Source organism: Equus caballus, chromosome 4 (genome assembly GCF_041296265.1).
Source record: "Equus caballus isolate H_3958 breed thoroughbred chromosome 4, TB-T2T, whole genome shotgun sequence".
Lineage (NCBI taxonomy): Eukaryota > Metazoa > Chordata > Mammalia > Perissodactyla > Equidae > Equus > Equus caballus.
In genome coordinates this window covers 77,983,513-78,004,309 of record NC_091687.1, presented here as the reverse complement: position 1 = coordinate 78,004,309, position 20,797 = coordinate 77,983,513, and the positions used below count along the sequence as shown (strand labels likewise).

Below are 20,797 nucleotides of genomic sequence, written 5' to 3'. Positions count from 1 at the left end.
TATGTTAAATTTTGTGTAAATCTGACCAGAACTACAAAAGGTTATATGAGAAATAAGTTTAATAATCTGAAAAGTGTTGGCAAACATGCAAACCCAAATTGTCAAAATATTTTATATTTTCTTTTACTTACCACATTAACTTTTTCTCAAGCTATGATTTTACTTTTAAATGAAGATTCAACTCCTAAATCTTCTTGGAAAGAATTAGCAAATATTTTGGACAAAGACTGTTTACCAAGCACTAAAAAGTCCGTGATATTCTTTTCTACGTTGATACCTATTCTGATTTATACCTCATAATTCCTAAGTGAGGAACCTGTGTGGCTTACCCTATTGAAGCAGTGTTCATGGTGGGGTCCATAAAAATGCTGGAGACATCTCACGTTGTTTTTGTTGACAATCTTGTTGAAGAATTCATTGACATATTTGACAGGGAATGCACAGACGGCAGAGCGATTCATTGGTTCAGCAGAATCTGGCTTGCTCTGTGCAAACACCCCATAGAGAATGTCATCATTCAGGTTGGCACCTATTTGCTTAGCAAGATGAGCCCCAGGCTTACTGACATACGCAGCTTGGAGGATATTAAACACTTCCTCACTTGTGGATCTCTTTCTTCTCTTTTCTGTGAGAATACACTCCAGAGGCATTTCCATGTAGGAATGCAATCCAGAGTCCACGGAACAGAACCTGATTATTCTTGTGTGAAAAGTCTGAGCATCTAGAGTTTCCCGTTGGACCGTTAAAAAGTAAATAAAATGGTTGCTTTCAAAGGCGTGGATATACTTAATGGGGTAAGAATCTCGGAACTCAGGTAGAACATCAATATAGGACTGATCTGTCAAAAACTTAAAACCATCTTGCGTTTCCTTTAGCCTTCTCACCGATATCGAATGCAATGAATGATCTGGAAGGTAAGAAGAATTTATGGTATTGCCCACGAAGAAGGTGACAAATCGGTCCTTTTCAGACAGCAGGACTTTGGTTCCCAGGGCACTCACCACACAGTCAGGACACTGGTGGGGCTCTTCTGCTTGTGGAGAGTACATGCAATAAACTTCTGACTGTATGTCAGCAACATTGTTGAGTGGAAGGACGTGCCGCTGGCAGGTCCCTCTGTGGACGCTGCCGCAACTAATGAGTTGATCGTCATAGTATGTGTCAACAAGCAGAGCCATGTTGATGTTATCTTTCCAAGCGCCACCTGATAAATTGGCTTTGCGGCTGCAGTCCTGACATGGGAAACAATCTGGGTGTTCCAGCACGGGCCCAGTCTTGTACTCAGCAACTTTCTGAAGATCTTTGTCATTTAAAACATAAATGTAGTTAGTGGCCCCGAGGTAAATGTGATGCTTGTGTAAAACGACGTTCTGGATGGGTGTTTCTGCAGTGAAGTTGGGAAGCTGATACTTCATGTTCACATTCATCTCGGACTTTACTAGCGCCTCTTTACACTCCCCATCGCTCTTCTGCACCAAGGTAAACAGAAGCACAAGGATGCCAGGTGCAAGCACAGCAGGTGCCTTCATGGTGAGAAGTTTATCTGCCAAAACATGTTCAAGGCAAGAGCAGTTTAGTTGCCATTAGAAACAAAGAAGAAGAAACTGAAAGAACTACACCAGTTAAAGTATTACAAACAAAGCTTCCTAACAGGAATTTTTACATTGAGTGAAAACAAAAAACTCTAGCTGGTTTCACATAAAGATGCATTGTGTGGTTGGACATGACTCTACATAGTTTAATTTTAGAACTCAAGCCATGAACAAGTAATTTTAGAGAACCATTATGAGATGCAAACAATGTTCTGTACTAAGGATGATACAACAACTAAGTTAGACTCATTCAGCAACAAAGTCAGAAACACAGCAAATTCCTTTCTTAACCCCTTGCTGGTTGTTTAAAGTGGTTTAATATCTGTGGTTAATGACTAGGCTGATATTTAAACTTTCTCAGTTAGTCAAGTAAAGGAATTGTGGTTCAGATTCATTTATTCTAGAAATCACAGCAGGCATTGTTTTCTTGGGAGCATGTAGAATTGCTAGGCTAAATTTAGCTTCCTTTTGGAAGAAAACAATCATAAATTCTAGAAGCAATACGATCACATGCTGTTTATAGGATTTTGTGTGCAGAGGAAAGGTACGGTTATAATTTGGCTATAGTTGACTTATTGTTTTGGATAGACAAACGCTTAACTTAATGTAAGATCACTGGGAACATAAAAACAGCAAGCCGAAAATGTATAAAATAAAATATAACCTTCAGGACTAAAGTCCTAGAATTATTTCTCAGGGAAAAACAATATATTGTTCTTACCAGGTCAAAAGCTACTAAACAATAAAAAGAACATTATTTTAACATTCCGTTGTATGCACATGAACAATATTTCTACTAGGAAGCATGAGTGGATGTTATGCAGTTTTTAAAAACTTAAAGTGCACAAGTTATAAACACTGTGAGTTCTACGTATAATAGCTATAGGCAGGGTGGTAGGTTGGAAAGGAGAGGCCTTAGAAGGAAAAGAAACCAAATAGCTATTACATGTTTTTTTTAATGCAAAATTCTGACAGGACAGTGGGAGGCTCTAGAAACATACTGGGCATTATAACTATGCCAAAGACTAACCCTGGGTCTACAAAATTACAACAGAATTCACTTAGCAACCAGTATGTACATGGCTCTGTGTTTGCACTATGGGAAATGTGACATGGCGCCTACCCTTGAGTAAACCTACAATGAGGTCAAGAGATAACATCCACATGCAAATAACTTTGATACACAGTATTATAATACCTCACATAGCACAAACCAGAAGCCAAAAGCATCAAGAGAAGGAGGCATGGCCTGTGCTTAGGATTACTATGATTATCAGAAATATGTGAGGTCCAGGAGAGCAAGGACAACGCCTGCTGGCTCATCACTCTATCCCAAGTACCTGACATGGAGCCTAGGACACAGTAGGTGTTAAACAAATATATGTTGAATAAATGAGTGAATAAAAATGAAGCAATAAGTTCAAAATCACAGAACAGATAAGTATATCAGTCAGAACTTGAATCCAAATCTTTTTGACTTGAAAATCAAAGATAATTTTAGTTTACTAAATTGATAGGAATTGCAGACATTATTTAAGAGCTAATAGAAAGTCACTGTAGGGTTTTGAGCTGGAGAGACATATAACCAAGGTTTTACTCTAGAAAGATTAAGCTGGAGGCAAAGTGGCTTAGAGCAGGGGGAATCTGGTAATGGGAAGACCATATGAAGGCTATTATTATAGCCCTTAACAAAGTAGTAAGGGCCAGAACCAAGATGGTGGCCCATAGAAAGGAAGGGATGAAGGAGAGACATATTTGAACAAATAAGATTTGACACTTAAATTGGTGGCTCACAAAGGAGAAGGCAACAATGATTAGCAGTCATCTGGGAAACAGTGGAACAAGTTACAAAACTAGAGTAGTCGGTAGGAGAAGTCAGGCTAAAGACTGGGGAATATGATAAGTTGGTTTTAAACATTGTGAGTTTGATGTGTTACTGAGAAATGAGTGAAAATGTTCTACTGCGTGGATGATTAGCAGGTGTTACATTATTCACTAGGAAGCAGGTGTCTGGAATAAGTGAAGAATGAAGATTCCAAGCAGACAGAGCATTTGTGCCAAGCAACAGAGGAGAAGCCTACCCTTAACTGGGAAAGTGGCACGATCGGTCTTGGGTGAGACAATATGCATCCTGGATGAGACAGCAGCAAGTGGAAGCATGAGTGCCAAGTATTTGCCATCTCTGCGCTAGAAGGAACGAAAATTCGGAAATTGGGTTGGCGGAGCAATTGGGATTCTAGTTGAAACAGACAAACTTTACATGTTATCTGAACAGAGGTGACAGTTAAAACGAAGAGTATGTTCATGGACAGACAAGGTGAAGGAAGAGAAGGCAAATAAATGAACCAAATCTTAGGGAATACTCACAATGGAGAAACCAGTGAAGGAGTCAAGGAAGGTAAGTTCAGTAAGGTGTCAGGAGAGCCAATATTGCAGTGTGTCACAGAAGTGAGGCAAGGAGCTCAAGAAGGAGGACATGGTCCACATGGAGCTCTTTGTTGACCTTCACGAGAGTAATTTCAGCAGATTCAATAGTGGTATGCTAAATTGCAAAGGAATGTGTGGTGAAGAAGTAGTGTTTGTCAAAGGAAGGACAACAGAAGGCAATATCAAGGTCAAGAGGAGTTTATTCTTAAATTGTACGAAAGAAATATGCTTATTTGTAGATCTCCTTGTCTTCTACTAACACTTATTGGGCATGCACTAAGGGCCAGGCACTGTGGCAGGTGCTGGGAATACAGAGACGTGGTTCCTTTCCTCTAGAAGCTCGCAGTCGCTTGGTGGAGGCATAGTGGTTGACAGATAGTTATGGGAGTGTGCTGGAAGGGCAGCCAACCAGAGTGGAAATGACGCTAGAGCTGAGCCTTGAAGGAGGATGAGGAATGGGAATTCCTAGTGGCAGAACAGTTCGTGCAAAGACATAGAGGCAGGAGAGAGCTCATGGCATGGTCAGGAGAACTGCAAGTAGGTGAGCCTAGAGAAGCGGGGAAACCAAAGAGGGCAAATGAGGGAGATAAAAATTGCTGGAGCAACATTCCAAAGGAGCAAAAAGAGGCATTTCCAAGAGCCCTGAACATAAGAGAGGTCATTCTTTCTTTCTTTCTTTCTTTTTTTTTTTCCCCAAAGATTTTACTCTTTTCCTTTTTCTCCCCAAAGCACCCTGGTACATAGGTGTATATTCTTCGTTGTGGGTCCTTCCAGTTGTGGCATGTGGGACGCTGCCTCAGCGTGGTTTGATGAGCAGTGCCATGTCCGGACCCAGGATACGAACCAATGAAACACTGGGCTGCCTGCAGCGGAGAGCGTGAACTTAACCACTTGGCCATGGGGCCAGCCCCCGAGAGGTCATTCTTTCTGAGACAGCAGGAGAGGAGGAGAAGTCAGATAAAGATACAGGGACACTGAAGGAGTTCAGGGCATATGATCTCAATGTTCTAAAAACAAATTAGGGTATATGACCATCTGCTGAAATTGATGGTTCCAGAGGAGGGACTTCAGGGTGGAGGAGGTTCAGAATACCTACAGCAGGGCAGGCAGACTGAGGTCAGCAAGGAATGAAAGAAAGGATTGCACAGTAGCTCTGAGGGCTCCTTTAAGATAAGGCACAATGTATTATGACTTCCTCTTCACATTCGTGAGGTATGGAAGAAACCCAAGGCAGAAGGTCAAGCACACCATGAATTTCAGGGTCCAAGTGAGGCATCTGATTGGGGATACAGGCTTTAAAGGCTAGAAAATTATAGTTGGACCAGAGGGCAAAGCAAAGCTTCATTAAGGTAAAGAATTGGAAGAGGTTCAAACCATATAATAATAAAAATAACAATAACATGCATTGAGCACATACCAGGTGCCAGGCATTCTGCTGAACCCTCTGATTTACTCTTCATTAACACCCTGTGCAGTAGGAAGTAGTATTATTCTCCATTTCCAGACGAACAAACTTGCCAAAAGTCACACAGAACCAGATTCAGTCCCACGTCTGGCTGACAGGAATCTGTCTGGGCTCTTAAGGGCTTCACTCACACTGAAGCAGCTTCCTGAGCTAAGAGGGAGCATGGACTGGAGCAGAAGCTAGACAGTTGGAACTCTGATCTCTAAGCCTAATTATCTGGCCCTTTCCCTCTCCGCCTGTGTACTTCAGGCAATTCACCCACTTCTGAGTCCCAGGGTCCAGCATCCTCACATGGCTGTTTTAAGTATCAAAAACAGATTTCATCTTTGAAAGCACTTGATTACTTAGCGTATATAAACATAAATGTAGGGTGTTGTACTTGCTATTTTTATATATAATTCTCATTGTTTTGAAATGTACTAGAAAATTTTGGGTGCTGGTAGAGGGAATGACAAGGAGTAGAAGAAAAGGATTTGGGACAAGCTGTCCTATGAGAAGACAAATACAAACTGTAAATAAACTGCAAATACACGTCTAAGCCTTCTAGAATGTATTATGTGGAAAAATTAAATGTACTTCTCGATAGTATCAGCGTATCTTCTAAAATTGGGAACATTAGCCTAATAAATAATTTATCACCATATTTTTCTCCAGGAAAAACAATAAAGGAAGAAAATAAATGAACCATTACTGCCAAAAGAAAAAAAAAAGCATTGTAGCCAATTTGCATCTTACTTGATGCCCATTAACGTAGCATGGAGAGTGAATGACTTTTTTTTCTTCTAAGCTTCTTGAAAGAGCCTTCAAAATTATCTTGTTTTTTAAAAAATCTGAGGTATTATACTATGTTTTAAAAATAAGGTTCTTATCTTAAGGTTGGTACATAAGTCATTCATGGTACTGACGTCAATTAACTGGAATCCAAGAAAATGTACAAACGTACTAACGGGCTTTTTTGTTATTTCATTTGATGAGATGGAAAATCATAAGAAAATCAGTAGGGAAGGAGGAGACTTTTTTTATTTAAGCAAAGAAACTTGCAGAATACCCCTGGAGTTGGCAACCCAGTCTCCCACACCTTCTTTATAGTCTCTTGCTAGCAAACGGTGATGCCATTTTTCAGATGGAGAAATCAAAGACAGGGTAATTTTTTTATTAAAGCAAAAAAATAGGACTAGGGCCCATTGTCAACAACAGGATTTTTAATTACAATATGAGTTTCCGTTTAATCCTCAGATAATGAGAAAACTTATACATCCTATTTCCTTGATCATTCCAATTAAGGCTCTTCCCCATCAGCAACGGTGTGTGTTCGTCAGATGAGACCTTCTCCAGGAACTGTGTGTGTCCTTCCTAAGAAATGGAGGAATGCTTTTGGGAGTGTTTGTTACTGAGCTGTGCACCCTGATAACAATGCCAGTTAACTGAGTGACAGCTGAGTGGTCAAGTGCACAGCCTCTAGAGACAGACTGCAGGCTCTGAATCCATTCACTGTCTGTGTGACCTTGGGCAAATAACTTCTCTGAGCCTCTATTTTCTCATCTGAAATATGGGAGTGATTATAGTACCTACCTCGATGTGATGGTCACTCTGAGGATTCAATACGTTAATGCATAAAAGCCATTAAGAGCAGGGCTTGGCACAGAGTAGGCTAATAAATGTTCTCTATTATTATTGTTTGTTCATACCCTCAATAAATATTTTTTTGAGCATTTGCTGTTCTAGATACTGTGCAGAGTGCTGAAGACACAAAAATAAAATATTTTTCAATTGTCAGTGAGATCTCAGACTAGTAGGGAAGGCAGACAGACAGACCACAGTTTAAACTCAATGTGGAAAGGTCTATAGGGGCCCCTAAAGGGGAACTTAACGAGGGTGGGGAGCCAGGCAGGTTCACCGATCAATCAGCCATGGTCCTTTCTTCATCATCTGTTCACAATACTGAGGGGCGGCGTGGGGGAGAACCTGAGTTTTAGCTGCAGCAGTTTAGCTAAATAGTCGCATGACTCAAAGCCAGTCACTCAACTCCTTTGGCCTCAGCTGCTTTCCAATTTGTGAAATTGTACTGTTGAGCCAGTTGTGTGCTGGAGCCTCTGACACTGGCTCATGACAGCCTATTGTGCCCTATCTTTTCCCAACTTGCGTTCAGTGACCTCGTCTTGGTAACTTGAAATCAGCCATGGTGGGAGTATTGACATGAAAGAAAATGGAAAACACTGCACAAATCAGGGCTTTTTTCCTCCCCTGGAGGGATGGTTATTAAATATTTATAAGCATATTCCTGGGTTAAACTAATGAACTCCAAAGTATTTTCGAACTCTCATAATTTTCAGCTCTGAGACTGTTTTTGTACAATTAGATTTTACTTCAATGCCACTGGGTTGGCACGTACTGCTCTCTCTTCTCTATCTCTATAATCTGCCAGATCGTGCTGGGTGAGCAATTTTAATATGTATATTGATAGTGACTCCAAAAATACTTTCACTTTTCGTATATTTTTGTCTCGATACCTTTATTCCTGTGATGTGCCTGAAACAGCCTGTCAATATAGAATGTCTTTTTACTGTTTCTGTTTTTTCTTCCTTTCTTCCTGTAACAGTGCTGGCCACTTAGCCAACTTTGAGTTCCTTACTAAAAGGAACACGTAAAGATGATTCAAACAGACTAATTCATTCTCTTAAAATGTGCACATAGCAGGTGAAACTGAATCATCCATAAAACATTTCTTTCTTTCTTTTCAGTTGATAGTTAAGATAATCTCACTGGCAAAACATTTCCTGGGAGTGATTATCTCAATGGCACCATGGTCATTAAACCATTGGTATTTAGGAGTACTTCCTTTAAAGAGTACTGCTCTGTTAGCTGCTGAGCAGCAGCTCAGCCTAAACTTAAGACCAGCTATTCAACTCTGTCTGCCATCTCTCTGCCTCTATTTTTCTCACTAAACTAGCTTACACTGGTCTTTTCATCTCCTCGAAATCTAGCAATACATTTAATTCTCTAAGAATTCATTGAATAGCTATCTATGGCTATCACCACCATTACTGTCACCATCACGGTCCTCATCATCAGCAAGAACCTGTTGCAAAAGCATCTACATGTGTTGTATTCAAGTACTGATTCCTCAGGAAAACACAAAACAGGTGTAATGAAATACATTTTCTAAGACAGAGACTTTCCAAACTTTAACACATGTAACTTTGCTTTCTTATTGATTTTCCCAGAAATCATAATATTTGTTAACTATATAGATAGTACTTTATTGTTTACAAGACACTGTCAATTATCATCTCTTCTAATCTGCATGATTTCTTAGAAGGTTAAGGATAATTCCCACGTTTTCAGATAACAAAACTGAGATTCAAAAAGGATAAAATATTATCTTAAATGTGATAATGATGCAATCTAGTTCTGAGTATATTTCTAATGCCTTTTGTTTAAGTATGTTGCTTATTTGAACTGTTTCAAATTATTTGCATTTCTTGGAAAAGATTTTTATTCAAAAAGTGTAATATTTTAATAAACATGTTTTTACCTGCCCAGCCCCCACTGTCTCTACTATTAGTGACGCTTTTGAAAATTCTCCCTCCTCTATCTAATGGGGCTGTCAATCACATGGCCTACCTCCCTTACCACAAGGTGAGCTTGCAAACCAGGCTGGTCTTTCAATGAACTCTATTCCTTTGACTCAGAGCTTCATCAGGAGGGAGCATGTGACCAAAGTAAGGTCAATCAGAGTCTTTTTTGGGATTTAATATAGTTACTGGGAGAAGACCTCTCTCCTTCAAAGATCACGAGCACTAAAGATGATGTTATTTGGAGTGTCTGATTAGTGCAGTTGCCACTACGTGAAGAAAGCCTGCCTGAGCATGACACTGACCCAAGGGGCAGGAGATCCCGGGCATGGAGAAAGGCAGGTTACTGACGTTATTGTTCGAGCATCTGTATCCACCAAGTCTTAAGCTAATGGGAACCAGTATAATTTTTTGTCCTTCCTTTCTTCCTTTTTCTTTTTTTGTAATCAGCAGTTTCATTGTGATTCTTTTATTCCTTGCTCCTGAAAAAGTCCTGACCAAATAAGATCCATTTGAAGATACTAAAAACCTGCAAATTCAAACACAAAGTCAAGCGCATAAAAGCAACTTTATGTAAAATACTCAAGTAATTGGAAAAAGATGGTTTCTTTATTCACTTGAATAATTACTTTAAATATTTCACTTTGCATTTGGAATTATATATATTAGTTAAAATTTCTGAGGTGGTATACTAGCTTTTTCCTACTATATAATTTCAAATTCTTCTATAATAGTTACTTAACATAATCTCAAGATAGAAATAACATATCTAAGTGAAGAGTCAAGGTATAAAAACTAGAAAACATTTCAATTCTGCTTTTAAGTGTATAAAAGGGATTTATGATGATGGAAATTGCCGAGACTCCATATTAAGGAAATTGCAGTCATAAAAACAGTCACGGGTAAATCTCCAGGAGGACTTGCCAGAGTGAAATCCTAAGGAAAATTCTTAGCCCTTTCTACATTTACATTATTCCCATTAACTCTAAAAGTGAGCCCATAAAAACAAAGTTAAGGAAAGAAGATTCCGATAGGAGATTCCTGATGACATTTAAAATACTGTATTTATAAACACTCACTGGTTATAAAGAGTCATGTTATATTATATCACACAATACTAATCAAATATTTGTGAGCACCCATTGCATACCACACTGTTGTCTAGATACTGAGAATTCCACCCTCAAAAAGTGTACAGTCCAAGGACTTGAAGATAGCAAGATAAACACCAAAAATCTAAATGTGTAACCTAAGTTGAAAAGTGAATGGATCTACTGGGCTGCTGAGAAAGCAAATTTTAAAACATGCTTTGCTGGACATTTGATTCTTATGTCTAAAGACTTAACACAGTGTTACGATCATCAAAAAAGCCTAAACTGACTTTAGAAAGGTAAAACAATACACCACGTCAAAAATCCCTTCTAATGCAGCCAGGCCTTGACGATGATTTGTAACAGTAAGTTGAAGGACAGAAGAACTCTTCAGCAGTTTTCAGCCCATCCAACTGCTCTTTTATATGACCACACTGAAATGATCCAAAATACCCATGAGTCAATCTTATGTCTAATATTTACAGACTGGTTTGCGTGACAACATTCTTCCTAACAGCTCATAAAACCTTCTGGAGAAGAGGTGGGGCACAGTGGAGAGAGTATAGTCAGACCAATTTCAATGTGATGTAAATCTGGGCTTTACCATTTACGTACCTCTGTCTTTGAGTGTCAGTTTCTTCATCTAAAACCTGAGGATAATGGTACATGTCTTGTGGGTGGGCCATGAGGATTAGAGATAATGAGAGATACTGGGATTCAATTATGCAACATATACTGGCATTCAGTAAACATAGCTACTATGCTTACCATCCTAAGTTGTGTTTTAGCCTGCCCTCATCAAAAATGAGGAACTTGGCACAGTCCACAGGGTGAGCCCACTCCAAATACTTGGTGACTCTGTAATTACCTTAGTCCTCTCATCTACAGTTTAAATAGTGTTATTTCTTATTTTCCCACGCTTTGGCTATCTTGTAGTTTTCCTCTAAACTCATTTTAAGTTCTTTAGGTCCTTCTTAAGTAGTCCTCCAGGACAAAGGCCACGGTAAGAGCTTTCTACACTAAGGAAGAACAACAAATAAAGAACTATTACTTTACCTCGTTAAAGAGCGAACCCATACCTCCACTGAGGTTTAGCAGATAAAGATACAGGATGCCCAATTAAACCTGAATTACAGGTAAGCAATGAATAATTTTTTAGTGTAAGTATGTCCCATAAATCTATTTACAATCCTAGTTGTAAGCAAATGAAGAAAAATAAAAACAGCATAATCACTGTTTTTACTAACAGAACTTAGATTGAAAAGATTTTGACTGAACCTATCTGTTGGGGTATAATAGTATTTTCAAGGTTTCTGTAGCATATACATGTTGCAACACTGCATACAATTTTTTTTGTTTTTGTTGTTGTTTTGCTCCTGTGTATCTAAAACATGGTGTTTTCAAAGAGATCAGGGTAACCTGTTCCTAACAGGTGGTTTTAAATATCATGGGAAGGTATAACTATGAAAGGGAGTAAAGACTTTTTTCTACTAAAAATCAAGGATTTGTGTGCTTGTAGATTTGTGTATATGGCAGCCTGTCACTGACATGAATTTCTGAAACAGAAAAAGTATTCTTAGATTGAACTGCATACTTAATTTATAATAAGCAAGCTTTATTAAAAATTCATATGTAGGCAGCAATAAGAGAAAAAAGTTAAACATAGTGCAAGAATAATTTTCATGTGTTATAATTAATGTTTTGGGGGCTCCTCTAAACACTAATTCTTGATTGTTACAAAAATGTTGTTTCTTTGAAAGAGACCTAAATAGTGCTTTTATTCAGATTCTTATCCAATACTGCATCCCTTCTCTTCCAAAAAACATTTTAAAAGTTGAAAATGACTGAATCATAGCATAAGAAAAAGCCAACTGTGTATTTTCTAGTTGTAATATATGATTGGGATCATTGTCCAACTCTGATATGGTAAGAATAAAGATAAAAAGAATTGAACTGCATTATATTCTCAAGATTATCCCTCATACATTCATAATCTGTTAGTAAACATCTTTGTCCTTTTAAGAATGGCTGAAAGTATTCAACTTCTGGGAAAGAAGAATAAAAGGACATTTGTTTTATCTCATTGTGCATATTGTAAAGAGTCCTGTTCAGAAAATACATTGAACTGTCAAAATCCTGATTGATGGATAGGCTTTTGTTCCATTAATAAGTTGTAGGTCAGACAAGAATGTTTCATTGTCCTTGAAAATGTGAAGGTTGAACTCCCCCAACATTAAGAAAGTGCTAAGATGCTTGAAATCCTATAAAAGCACTGAAAAATATTTTTCAGCCTAACGGATAGTTGTAATTTTGTAGCTCAGAGTGTGCAGAAGTGCTACCAGATTTTGTTCAACTAATCCAGGAATACTGAATAACATGAATCCACAAACCACATTTGAGAAACATCTTTCTAAGTGCGTAAGTTAAAATAAAATAAGTCTAGTAACCTTTTCCAGTTGCATTCAAATACAGAATTTGAATAGGATAAACCTGACTGAACAGTCAGAATGTGAACCCCAGAAAGGAGACAAGTTGGAGAGGAAGCCGGTACATTACTCACTAATGAATCAGACATTTCCCTCCCTCAGTGTTTGAAAATGTTCTCGGCATAGGGCATGGTAAATTCCAAATGAGGGGAACTGTGCTTAGGATGGGATTATAAAACGAATCCATCTCCTCTGGTGTTACCTAAAGCAGAAATCAAACGGCTGCAGAGGAATGGTGGTGAATGGACCCCATTCTTGTCACGGTGGCTGTCACGCAAAGAAAGGGAAATCAACATCAAGGCAAAGAGACAAAAGGGAGAGGCACAAGGGTGCCAGAGGCCCTGCGCTGGCCCTGAAATGGGGAGTGGTCAAACGAGGTGGGCGTTGACTATTTTCACTTAGTTCTTAGGGTATGTCTGGATTCCATTTTGCTCACACCTGAGAACTTTTTTTGGAAATCAGTTCGGCAAATAGACTCTCTGGCAGTGGAATGAACTAGGGATCTTTTTCAAGGTGAATTTTGTTAGTATATGACATTTCCTTTTTCAGGCGAAGCAGAAAAAAAGTTCTAGAAATCATGAAAACACTGTGAATGGAAGGAACAGCCAAGCCTGGCCATATTTTGTACAGATGTGGATTCCTTCGGTGAACATAATGCAATTCTAACAGTGTTGGGAGAAAAATCAAAAGCATATAAATAACACTATGTTGAGTTCAATCTGTAATCAGAGAATAAAGAACATATATGTGGAAGATAAAAATACAACAATAAACAAACACATAGATACAGAGAGCAGATATGGGGTTACTAGAAGGGAACAGGGGTGGGGGAGGGTGATATGGGTAAAGGGGGTCACTTGCACAGTGATGGATGGAAACTAGAATTTTGGTGGTGATCATGATATAGTTTATACAGAAGTCAAATTATAATGATGTAAACCTGAAATCTCTATAATGTTATAAATCCACATTACCTCAACAACAAAAAAAGCAGCCAAAACTTTCTACCAAAATCTTAACTACTTTTAAACGAACAGAGAATGTGAAGCAAAGCTATCCTAGTAAAAATAGAACAGTACAGAAAAATAAGTACGTGAGTACAGAATCCAATTTCTAAAACTCAGTAAACACTCTGAATCTTACAAAATCAATAAATCAAAAGGTTAGGGCAACTTAAAAACAACTCTGTTTATGTAACTGATCAATTCAAGGAAAAATCGGGGCAGTTTGTGCGTGTGTGGAGGGTATGTGTGTTTGAGGGAGAGAGAGGGAGAGAGAGAAACAGAAAGAGAGAAGAGAGGGCAAGACACAAAAAGAAAAAAACCCTTTTCAACCATGTAGGTGCTGCTCACTGGCTGGCAGTCCCAGCACCCCAGCCCGCTGCACTCCAGGCGGTGCTGCAAGGACAGGTGCACATCCCTGGAGGAACACAGAGGGGAGAAGAGCTGACTACGGCAGGCAGAGGTGGGACTGAGGAGTATTTCAGAGTGGAGATATTACTAGAGCTGGGCATTGTAGGATAAATTGGAGTTGCTCAGGCATGGCTGAGGCAGGGGACAGACACTTGGGACAGAGGACCCACACACAGGCACCTCAGGGAGAATGTGCAGGGCTGTTCGGAATGCTGTAACTGGCATAGAGGCTGTGTGGGCTGGGCCGAGTTGTGAAGCTGGAAGGTTAGGCTGGGACCACATCACAGCAACCTTTCTATGTCCTGTTGAGGGGCCTGCACCTTATCTATAGTGGAGAGTCATTGGGAGGTTTCAAGGAGAAGATGGAAATCAGCATACTATATTAGATAATTTTGGTGACAATGTAGAGAGTGGACTGGAGGCCAGAAGACATGCCAAAAGGCCACTGCATCTGTTCAGGCAATAGGGAATGAAGATTAACGATAGAATGAAGACTCCCAGATCTCCAGAAAGTCCAGAAACCCATCTCTCAAGCATCAGTTTTGTATGTCCAACAGCTATTTACGACTAAACTTGACAAATGTTTATGGAGGCCCTACTATGTGCCAGGTTCTTGGAGTGCACCAGTAAACAAAACAAACATTCCTGCTCTTACAGAACTTAGTTTCTCGGAGGGTGATCCAGACAACAAATTATACACATAACAATTAAGTTGATCATGTTGTATGTTAGAAGTTGATGAGTGTTACAGGTGAAAAAAAAAAAGAGAGGGGTTGGGGCATCAGGAGTACCCAGAAGGAAGGTGGTGGGAGAGATCAGTAGCTTTGAAAAATCGAGAAGGTGGCTTTTGAGGAACGAGTTGAAGGAGGAGAGAACTTAGCCATCTGAGATGTGAAAAGAGATTTCTGGTCAGAGGCAAGAAGGACCAAACTGAGAGCATGCCTGGTGTGTCTGAGGCACAGCAAAGGGGCCAGTAAGCCTGGACCTTAGTGACCAGAAGATGAAATCAAAGAGGAGAAAGAATCAGAGCACACAGGGCCTGTGCCCCACTGTGAGGCTTGGGCTTTTATTGGTGTGAAATGGGGAATTGTTGAGCAAGGGAGTGATTATGTTGGAACTGGCATCACCTTGACCGCACGTGGGAGAAGACTGCTCGTGGCACGGGGTAGGACAGGGCAAAAATGGAGAAGTGAGGGTGATTGAGAGGCTGCTGCCTTAGTCCAGGTGAGCGATGGGTCAGAGAGGAAGGAGTGAGTGATGGGAGGGGGCTGAACTCTGGCTATATTTTGAAGACAGAGCTAACAGGATTTGCTGATGGATTTGGATATGAGATGTGTGAGAAAAAAAGGAGTCAAGAACGCTCCAAAGATTTTGGCTTTTGTAACTGGGAGAATGGCTTTGCCAGTTACTGACATGGAGAAGCTGGTGGGTGGAGCAAGTCTGGCAGGGATGTGAGAAGATCAGGAGTTCAGTTTTGTTATGTTTGAGATGCTTTTTAGGCATCCAAGTGGGGCTGTTGAGTATGCAGTTGAATATTTGAGTCTTGGAGTTGGTCTGGACAAGAGATGTAAATTAGGAAGTTGTCTGCATATCGATGGTATGAAAAGCCATGAGATTGGATGAGACCACCCAGGAAAGGAGCGTAGAGAATGAAGAGAGGAGGAGGCCTGTGCGCTGGGGCACACCAGAGCTCAGAGGCTGGGGAGAAGAGGGTGAATGACACAGAGACTAAGAAGGAGCAGTTGGATTTCCCTCTGGCACCTCCATTTACTCCCATGAAACTTGCTCTCCCACTCAGTATCCTATCTCAGTGCTTAACACTTCCCATATTTCCAGGACAACACCCTTGACTCCCACCTACAGGTGTTTTAAATATGTCCATCTTCTTCCATCCCCACTGGCAGTGTCAGGACAGTGTCACTTCTTGCCTGGATTACAACAGGTTCCTACCTGCCCTTCCCTCTCTATTCTTGCCCCTGATCATCCATTCACCAACGTACCAGAGATATCTTTCTTAAATGACAAACTGATTATGTTACTTTTCCGTTTAAAAACAGTTCGACTCCTTAGCACAGCTTAAAACCCATGCATAATTTGGCTTTTGCCTAACTCTCCACCCTTGCCTCTTGCCATTGCCACCCTAGAAATCTAGGCACTAGCCACCCTGCCCTTCTCCAAGTTGTTGCAGCAAGCTATGTATTCTCCCACTCTGGGTCTCAGCACAAGTGGACCCCTCTTTATGGGACACTTTGCCCTGATCTTCACCTGGTTAATTCAAACTCTCTCTTCAAACCTCATCTTAGGTAAGACTTCTTTTAGGAAGCCTTCTCTGATGCCTCTCTCACCCTGTAGTAAGAGATTAGGAACTCTCCTATGTGCTAATACATCAAACCTGCCTTCCCCTTGTATAGACTTTATCATGTTGTGTTGTAATTTACTTAACCTGTATCTCTCAGTAGACTGTAAGCTCTACTTTTAGCCCCTGGCATAATGCCATCGCATGGCACCTGGTAAAGATTTGTCGAAGAATGGATAATGGAATGAATTAACACATGAAAGAATAATCCTGAACAAAGACTCTGGCAGTATGGATATGATAGAAAGAAAGGACAACACTAGAAAGATATTAAAGAGAGAAAATTTATGTGACAATGATTTAACATAGATTTTGATCATAGGAAAGAATGAGAAGTCAAGGATTGCTAAACAAATGTCTATCTTGGGTGTCATAAACAAAGCCAAGGAAAACAGGCAGAGAAAAGTTTTGGGGCCAAAATAATACTTCAGATAATAACTGTGAGGTATCTGTTGGTCAATCAAGTGGAAGTGTCTATAAGGTAGTTAACAACATGGGCATGAGGGTATAGAGCAAAAAGGGAATCAGAGAGAGCAATGTGTGAACCACCAGTCCATCAGTGTATCTGAAGTTATGGAGGTAAGTGAGACCTCCCCATGGACACGTTCAGTAAGTAGAAAGGAGGCATTCAGATGGATCCATAAAGACCAGAATCTAAACTTTAAAGGTAAAAGGAAGAGTTTGAGTGGTATTTCAGAAGCTAAAGAAGAAATTTCAAGAAAGGAGGAGCAAGATGTATGTGTAGTGCCAAATTTCACAGAGGGATCAAGTGGGATTAAAAACAAAAATATCCATCAGATTTGGCAAAGAGGAGGTTACCGGTGATTAGAGTGAGGACACTTTCTTGCGAGTGTGGAACAGACTGCTTGAGTTGAATGAGTTAAGGAATGAATGGGAATAGAGAAAATGACTTAGAAACTTATTTTGAAGAATTCTTTATTTAAAGGCTAAGGTAGAAATAGGAGTGCATACTTAAGATAACTGTGTATTAAAGACCTATCAGAATGTCTAACATATGTGTTTTATTTCTTTCTAGAAGAAACAGCCAGTTGAGTAAGGGCTGAATGAAAAAAGGTAAGGGAGATTTCAAAAGATAGGAGGGGTGGGTAGGGAGGATGGGATAGATGGAGCAGGGTGCTCGATTTGGTGGGGAAGGATGGGATCAAGACCATAGGTTGAAAAGTCCACTTTATCATTTGAGACAGAAGCAGGGAGATAACAATGGGTGACATGGAAACCATATGGGCTTCTGTTTACTGTCTAAACTACAAAAACATATTACACTAAGAATGAGGGGAGCCAAAGAGATTCAAGAGCTTGACAGAATGGTGGAAATTTGAAATCACTGTAATGGGGATGGGGAAAATGGGAAATGAACAAAACAAGAATAAAAGTTTGCTCGAGGTAATACTCATCCTAACATACAATGCCTGTTCTCATTGAGTGTCCAAGCAGTCAGCAAGGCAGATTTGGGAATTAAATAATTCCATAATCATGACCTGTGTAGTGAATTCCTTCTAATTTTTACATAATTCATCAGATCTGTGGGCCTTTATTAAGAGGAAATGCCAGCATTTGATTATTTTATTTCAAAATCAGTTTTATTGAAATCTGCAAGGAATAATTTCAGGAAAAAGAAAAACACTGAAGTAGATACTCTCTTTTCTTTCCAATAAAACCAACAGTCCAAAGATGTTAAAGAAATGAATCATACATAATGATCATCTAACTCTGAAAATTAAAACCCACTTAGGAATTGTGAGCGAGCCTTGATCCTAAACACCCGTCTAGTTATTCATTCAGAATCTTTAATAACATTTGGAAAGTAATTAATCAACTTATGACATAGACTCAAGGGCTGTCGCCTTTCATTGTCGTTAATGAAACTGTCCGGGGTTTTATCTGCACTTTTCTGATGATTTAAAGAACAATTTTTTTTTGGTAAGCTCTATGAAGACCAGAAGAATGTTTAAAATCACTGGACCTCGACATACAGATTTCAATGAACAATCCCAGCATGTGTTAATGAGAGTGAAATAAAATTTAGAAGTATCTTAACTTTGCCATGATAGAAAGTGAATTTTTGAAAAGTCCAAAGTGCATATCGATTTCTGTTAGGAGGAACCTTTTTCCTGTCAACAAACTTTGCCTTGGCTGCTTCTTTATACACTTCAATAGAACTTAAAATATTTGTTGTACTATTTTACACTCAATTAAAGAAAAACAGCTAGGGTAATATGTTAAGCCCAAAGGTTCCCACAGGCCCTAAATGACTCTATTTGTCTGGTGTCTTTGTGTTAACTAGATAGTGGCTGGACCATAAGCTCACTTTGGACAGTGTAGCCCCTGTAGGAGCTGGAGGGATTCTGCCTGAACGTGAGGCCAGTGAGATAACAGGCCACCTAAGACCCTCAGAGGAGAAAAAGACACGAAGGGAAGGCAGGCCCTGATATGAGCTTTCCACGAATCTTCAGACCACTGTCTGAGTTTGTGTTTAGAACATGAAAAATGCAACTCCAATGCACACGCCAGCATGAACTCTGTATAATCAAGGTCCAAAGAAACGGCCTGAAGATAATATCTGCAAGAAAAACTAATACACATCTACACTAGATGATATTCTAATGGAAAGTAATTATGGATTATAGTTTTTAGGGTCATGACTTTTGGTCCCAACAGTGATAAATGCATTAGAATGCTCTGATCCACTAGAAAATGAATACAGTCATGATAATAGTGTAAAACATTTGTAAGATTGTGTGGTTTTTCTTTTAATACTATGATTTCCTTTGAGAAAATGAAATTTCATTTGAGTGTTTGCGAGAAGCTAATAGAGTGCTTAGGGCATGACTCCGACACTCTTTCTGCTCCTGCTCCAGAATCCTGCATTCCTCCTGGTAGCTGAGGGAAGGACAGACTAAGAGGTCTGATTTAGGAATGAAGAGATGACAGTCTAGGGTCTCCCCATATCAAACCACATGTGACAGAGATGGAGGAAGTTTAGGCTTTGCTTATCACAAGCTCTGCCATCTTCCTGTGGATGTCCCTTGATCCCCACCCAGTTTTGACCAGCCTTCTTCCTACTTGGAAGGTGGCAGCCTGGTTCCTAATGGGACACTCTCTTCATGACTTGCAACGCACCCAAGCCCACGACTCTCCAGCATGTCCACCTACCTCTCCCCTCCCGTAACCTCACGGATCCAATACCCCATCAAAACCTCCAGGTCTTCTCCTTCATTATCTATTTTCTATATCTGTGACATGAGAGTTAAAATGAAAAATTGAAGTTGAACTACATTTTTCAAAATGTAAAAATATAGAGGCATCTGACTGCTCATTTATCAAACCGTGAGACCTATTAATTGAAGTTTAGAAAATCATCTAAGTAGGAACGTGTACAAACACACTGATACATGATTATTACTGATGGTTTGGTCAACCATTGAAATAAAAATTAAGCATGTCAAAATTATATAAGTAAATTACTCCCTATACAGAGCTATCTAAAATTAAATTTCAAAACAAGCTTTAATGATGGTAGACATACTCAGTACACCTCCAGGTTCACCTAAGAGAATCTCTATTTCAAGTCCATAATAAGACAACTTTCCTTCTTCTCCACACCAAGACTTAAGAAATTGCCAAATTCTGGCCTCCTGATGTCACATGGAAACAATACACTTTTGATTAGGAAGGTTTTCTGAGGACAAAATGTGATGAGCAGTTAGAAATTCACAGCATGGTATCAAGAAAGATCTCAATTCGCATGTTTCAGGACTACGCCTTCTTCTATTACCACTTTCTTTCTTTTAGAGAAGAGTTGCTGCCTCCATGGCACTTGGGACTCTAATCACATGCATTTCAACTGCACTTCAAGCTACCTATTTGTGCCAGTCTACATGGGAAGTCTAGTTAGCAGAAAATACACACTCACAAACAGGAAATCTAACTACAGTAAGAAGGTGTTTTTCTCCACATAATAGAGTCAAAGATGTGTCATCTGTGTAATTTGGAGTAAAACCCAACACGACTCATTGTTGAGTACCTCTCTCTCTCCCCTCTTATATTATGGCAACTTATGATTACAGCATTATGTTTTCTAAGCCTGTGTGAACCTGCTTATAGATACAAACAACCTGCCCTTTTCTGTGTATAGCTTTCAATCAGTAAGCACGTCAAGGTGCGAGGAAGAATGGCAAGAACATTTAATGGAAAAAAAAAATCAATTTTGAGAAAGCATATGGTAACAACTGAATATTTAATCAAATTAGCCTAGAAATTCCTTCTTATTTTCAGCACTCTTTGCAAGGCAGTTGCTTCATGGTACAGGATGAATTTCAATAAATGTCATATATTTCGTTAGGTGGCTTATTTTTAAAATTTGTCGAACCAG

The 20,797-nt window shown here is 39.5% G+C and overlaps 1 protein-coding gene across 2 annotated transcripts in view; it reads right to left on the bottom strand.

Moving 5' to 3' along the window:
* MET (MET proto-oncogene, receptor tyrosine kinase) overlaps positions 1-20,797 on the bottom strand; it is a 113,166-nt gene that overhangs the window by 85,043 nt on the left and 7,326 nt on the right. For both annotated transcript variants that reach the window (XM_014739000.3, NM_001114147.1), the window contains 1 exon segment: positions 330-1,543. In XM_014739000.3, coding sequence (XP_014594486.1) covers positions 330-1,529 — 1,200 coding nt within the window. In that variant the 5' untranslated portion in view covers positions 1,530-1,543.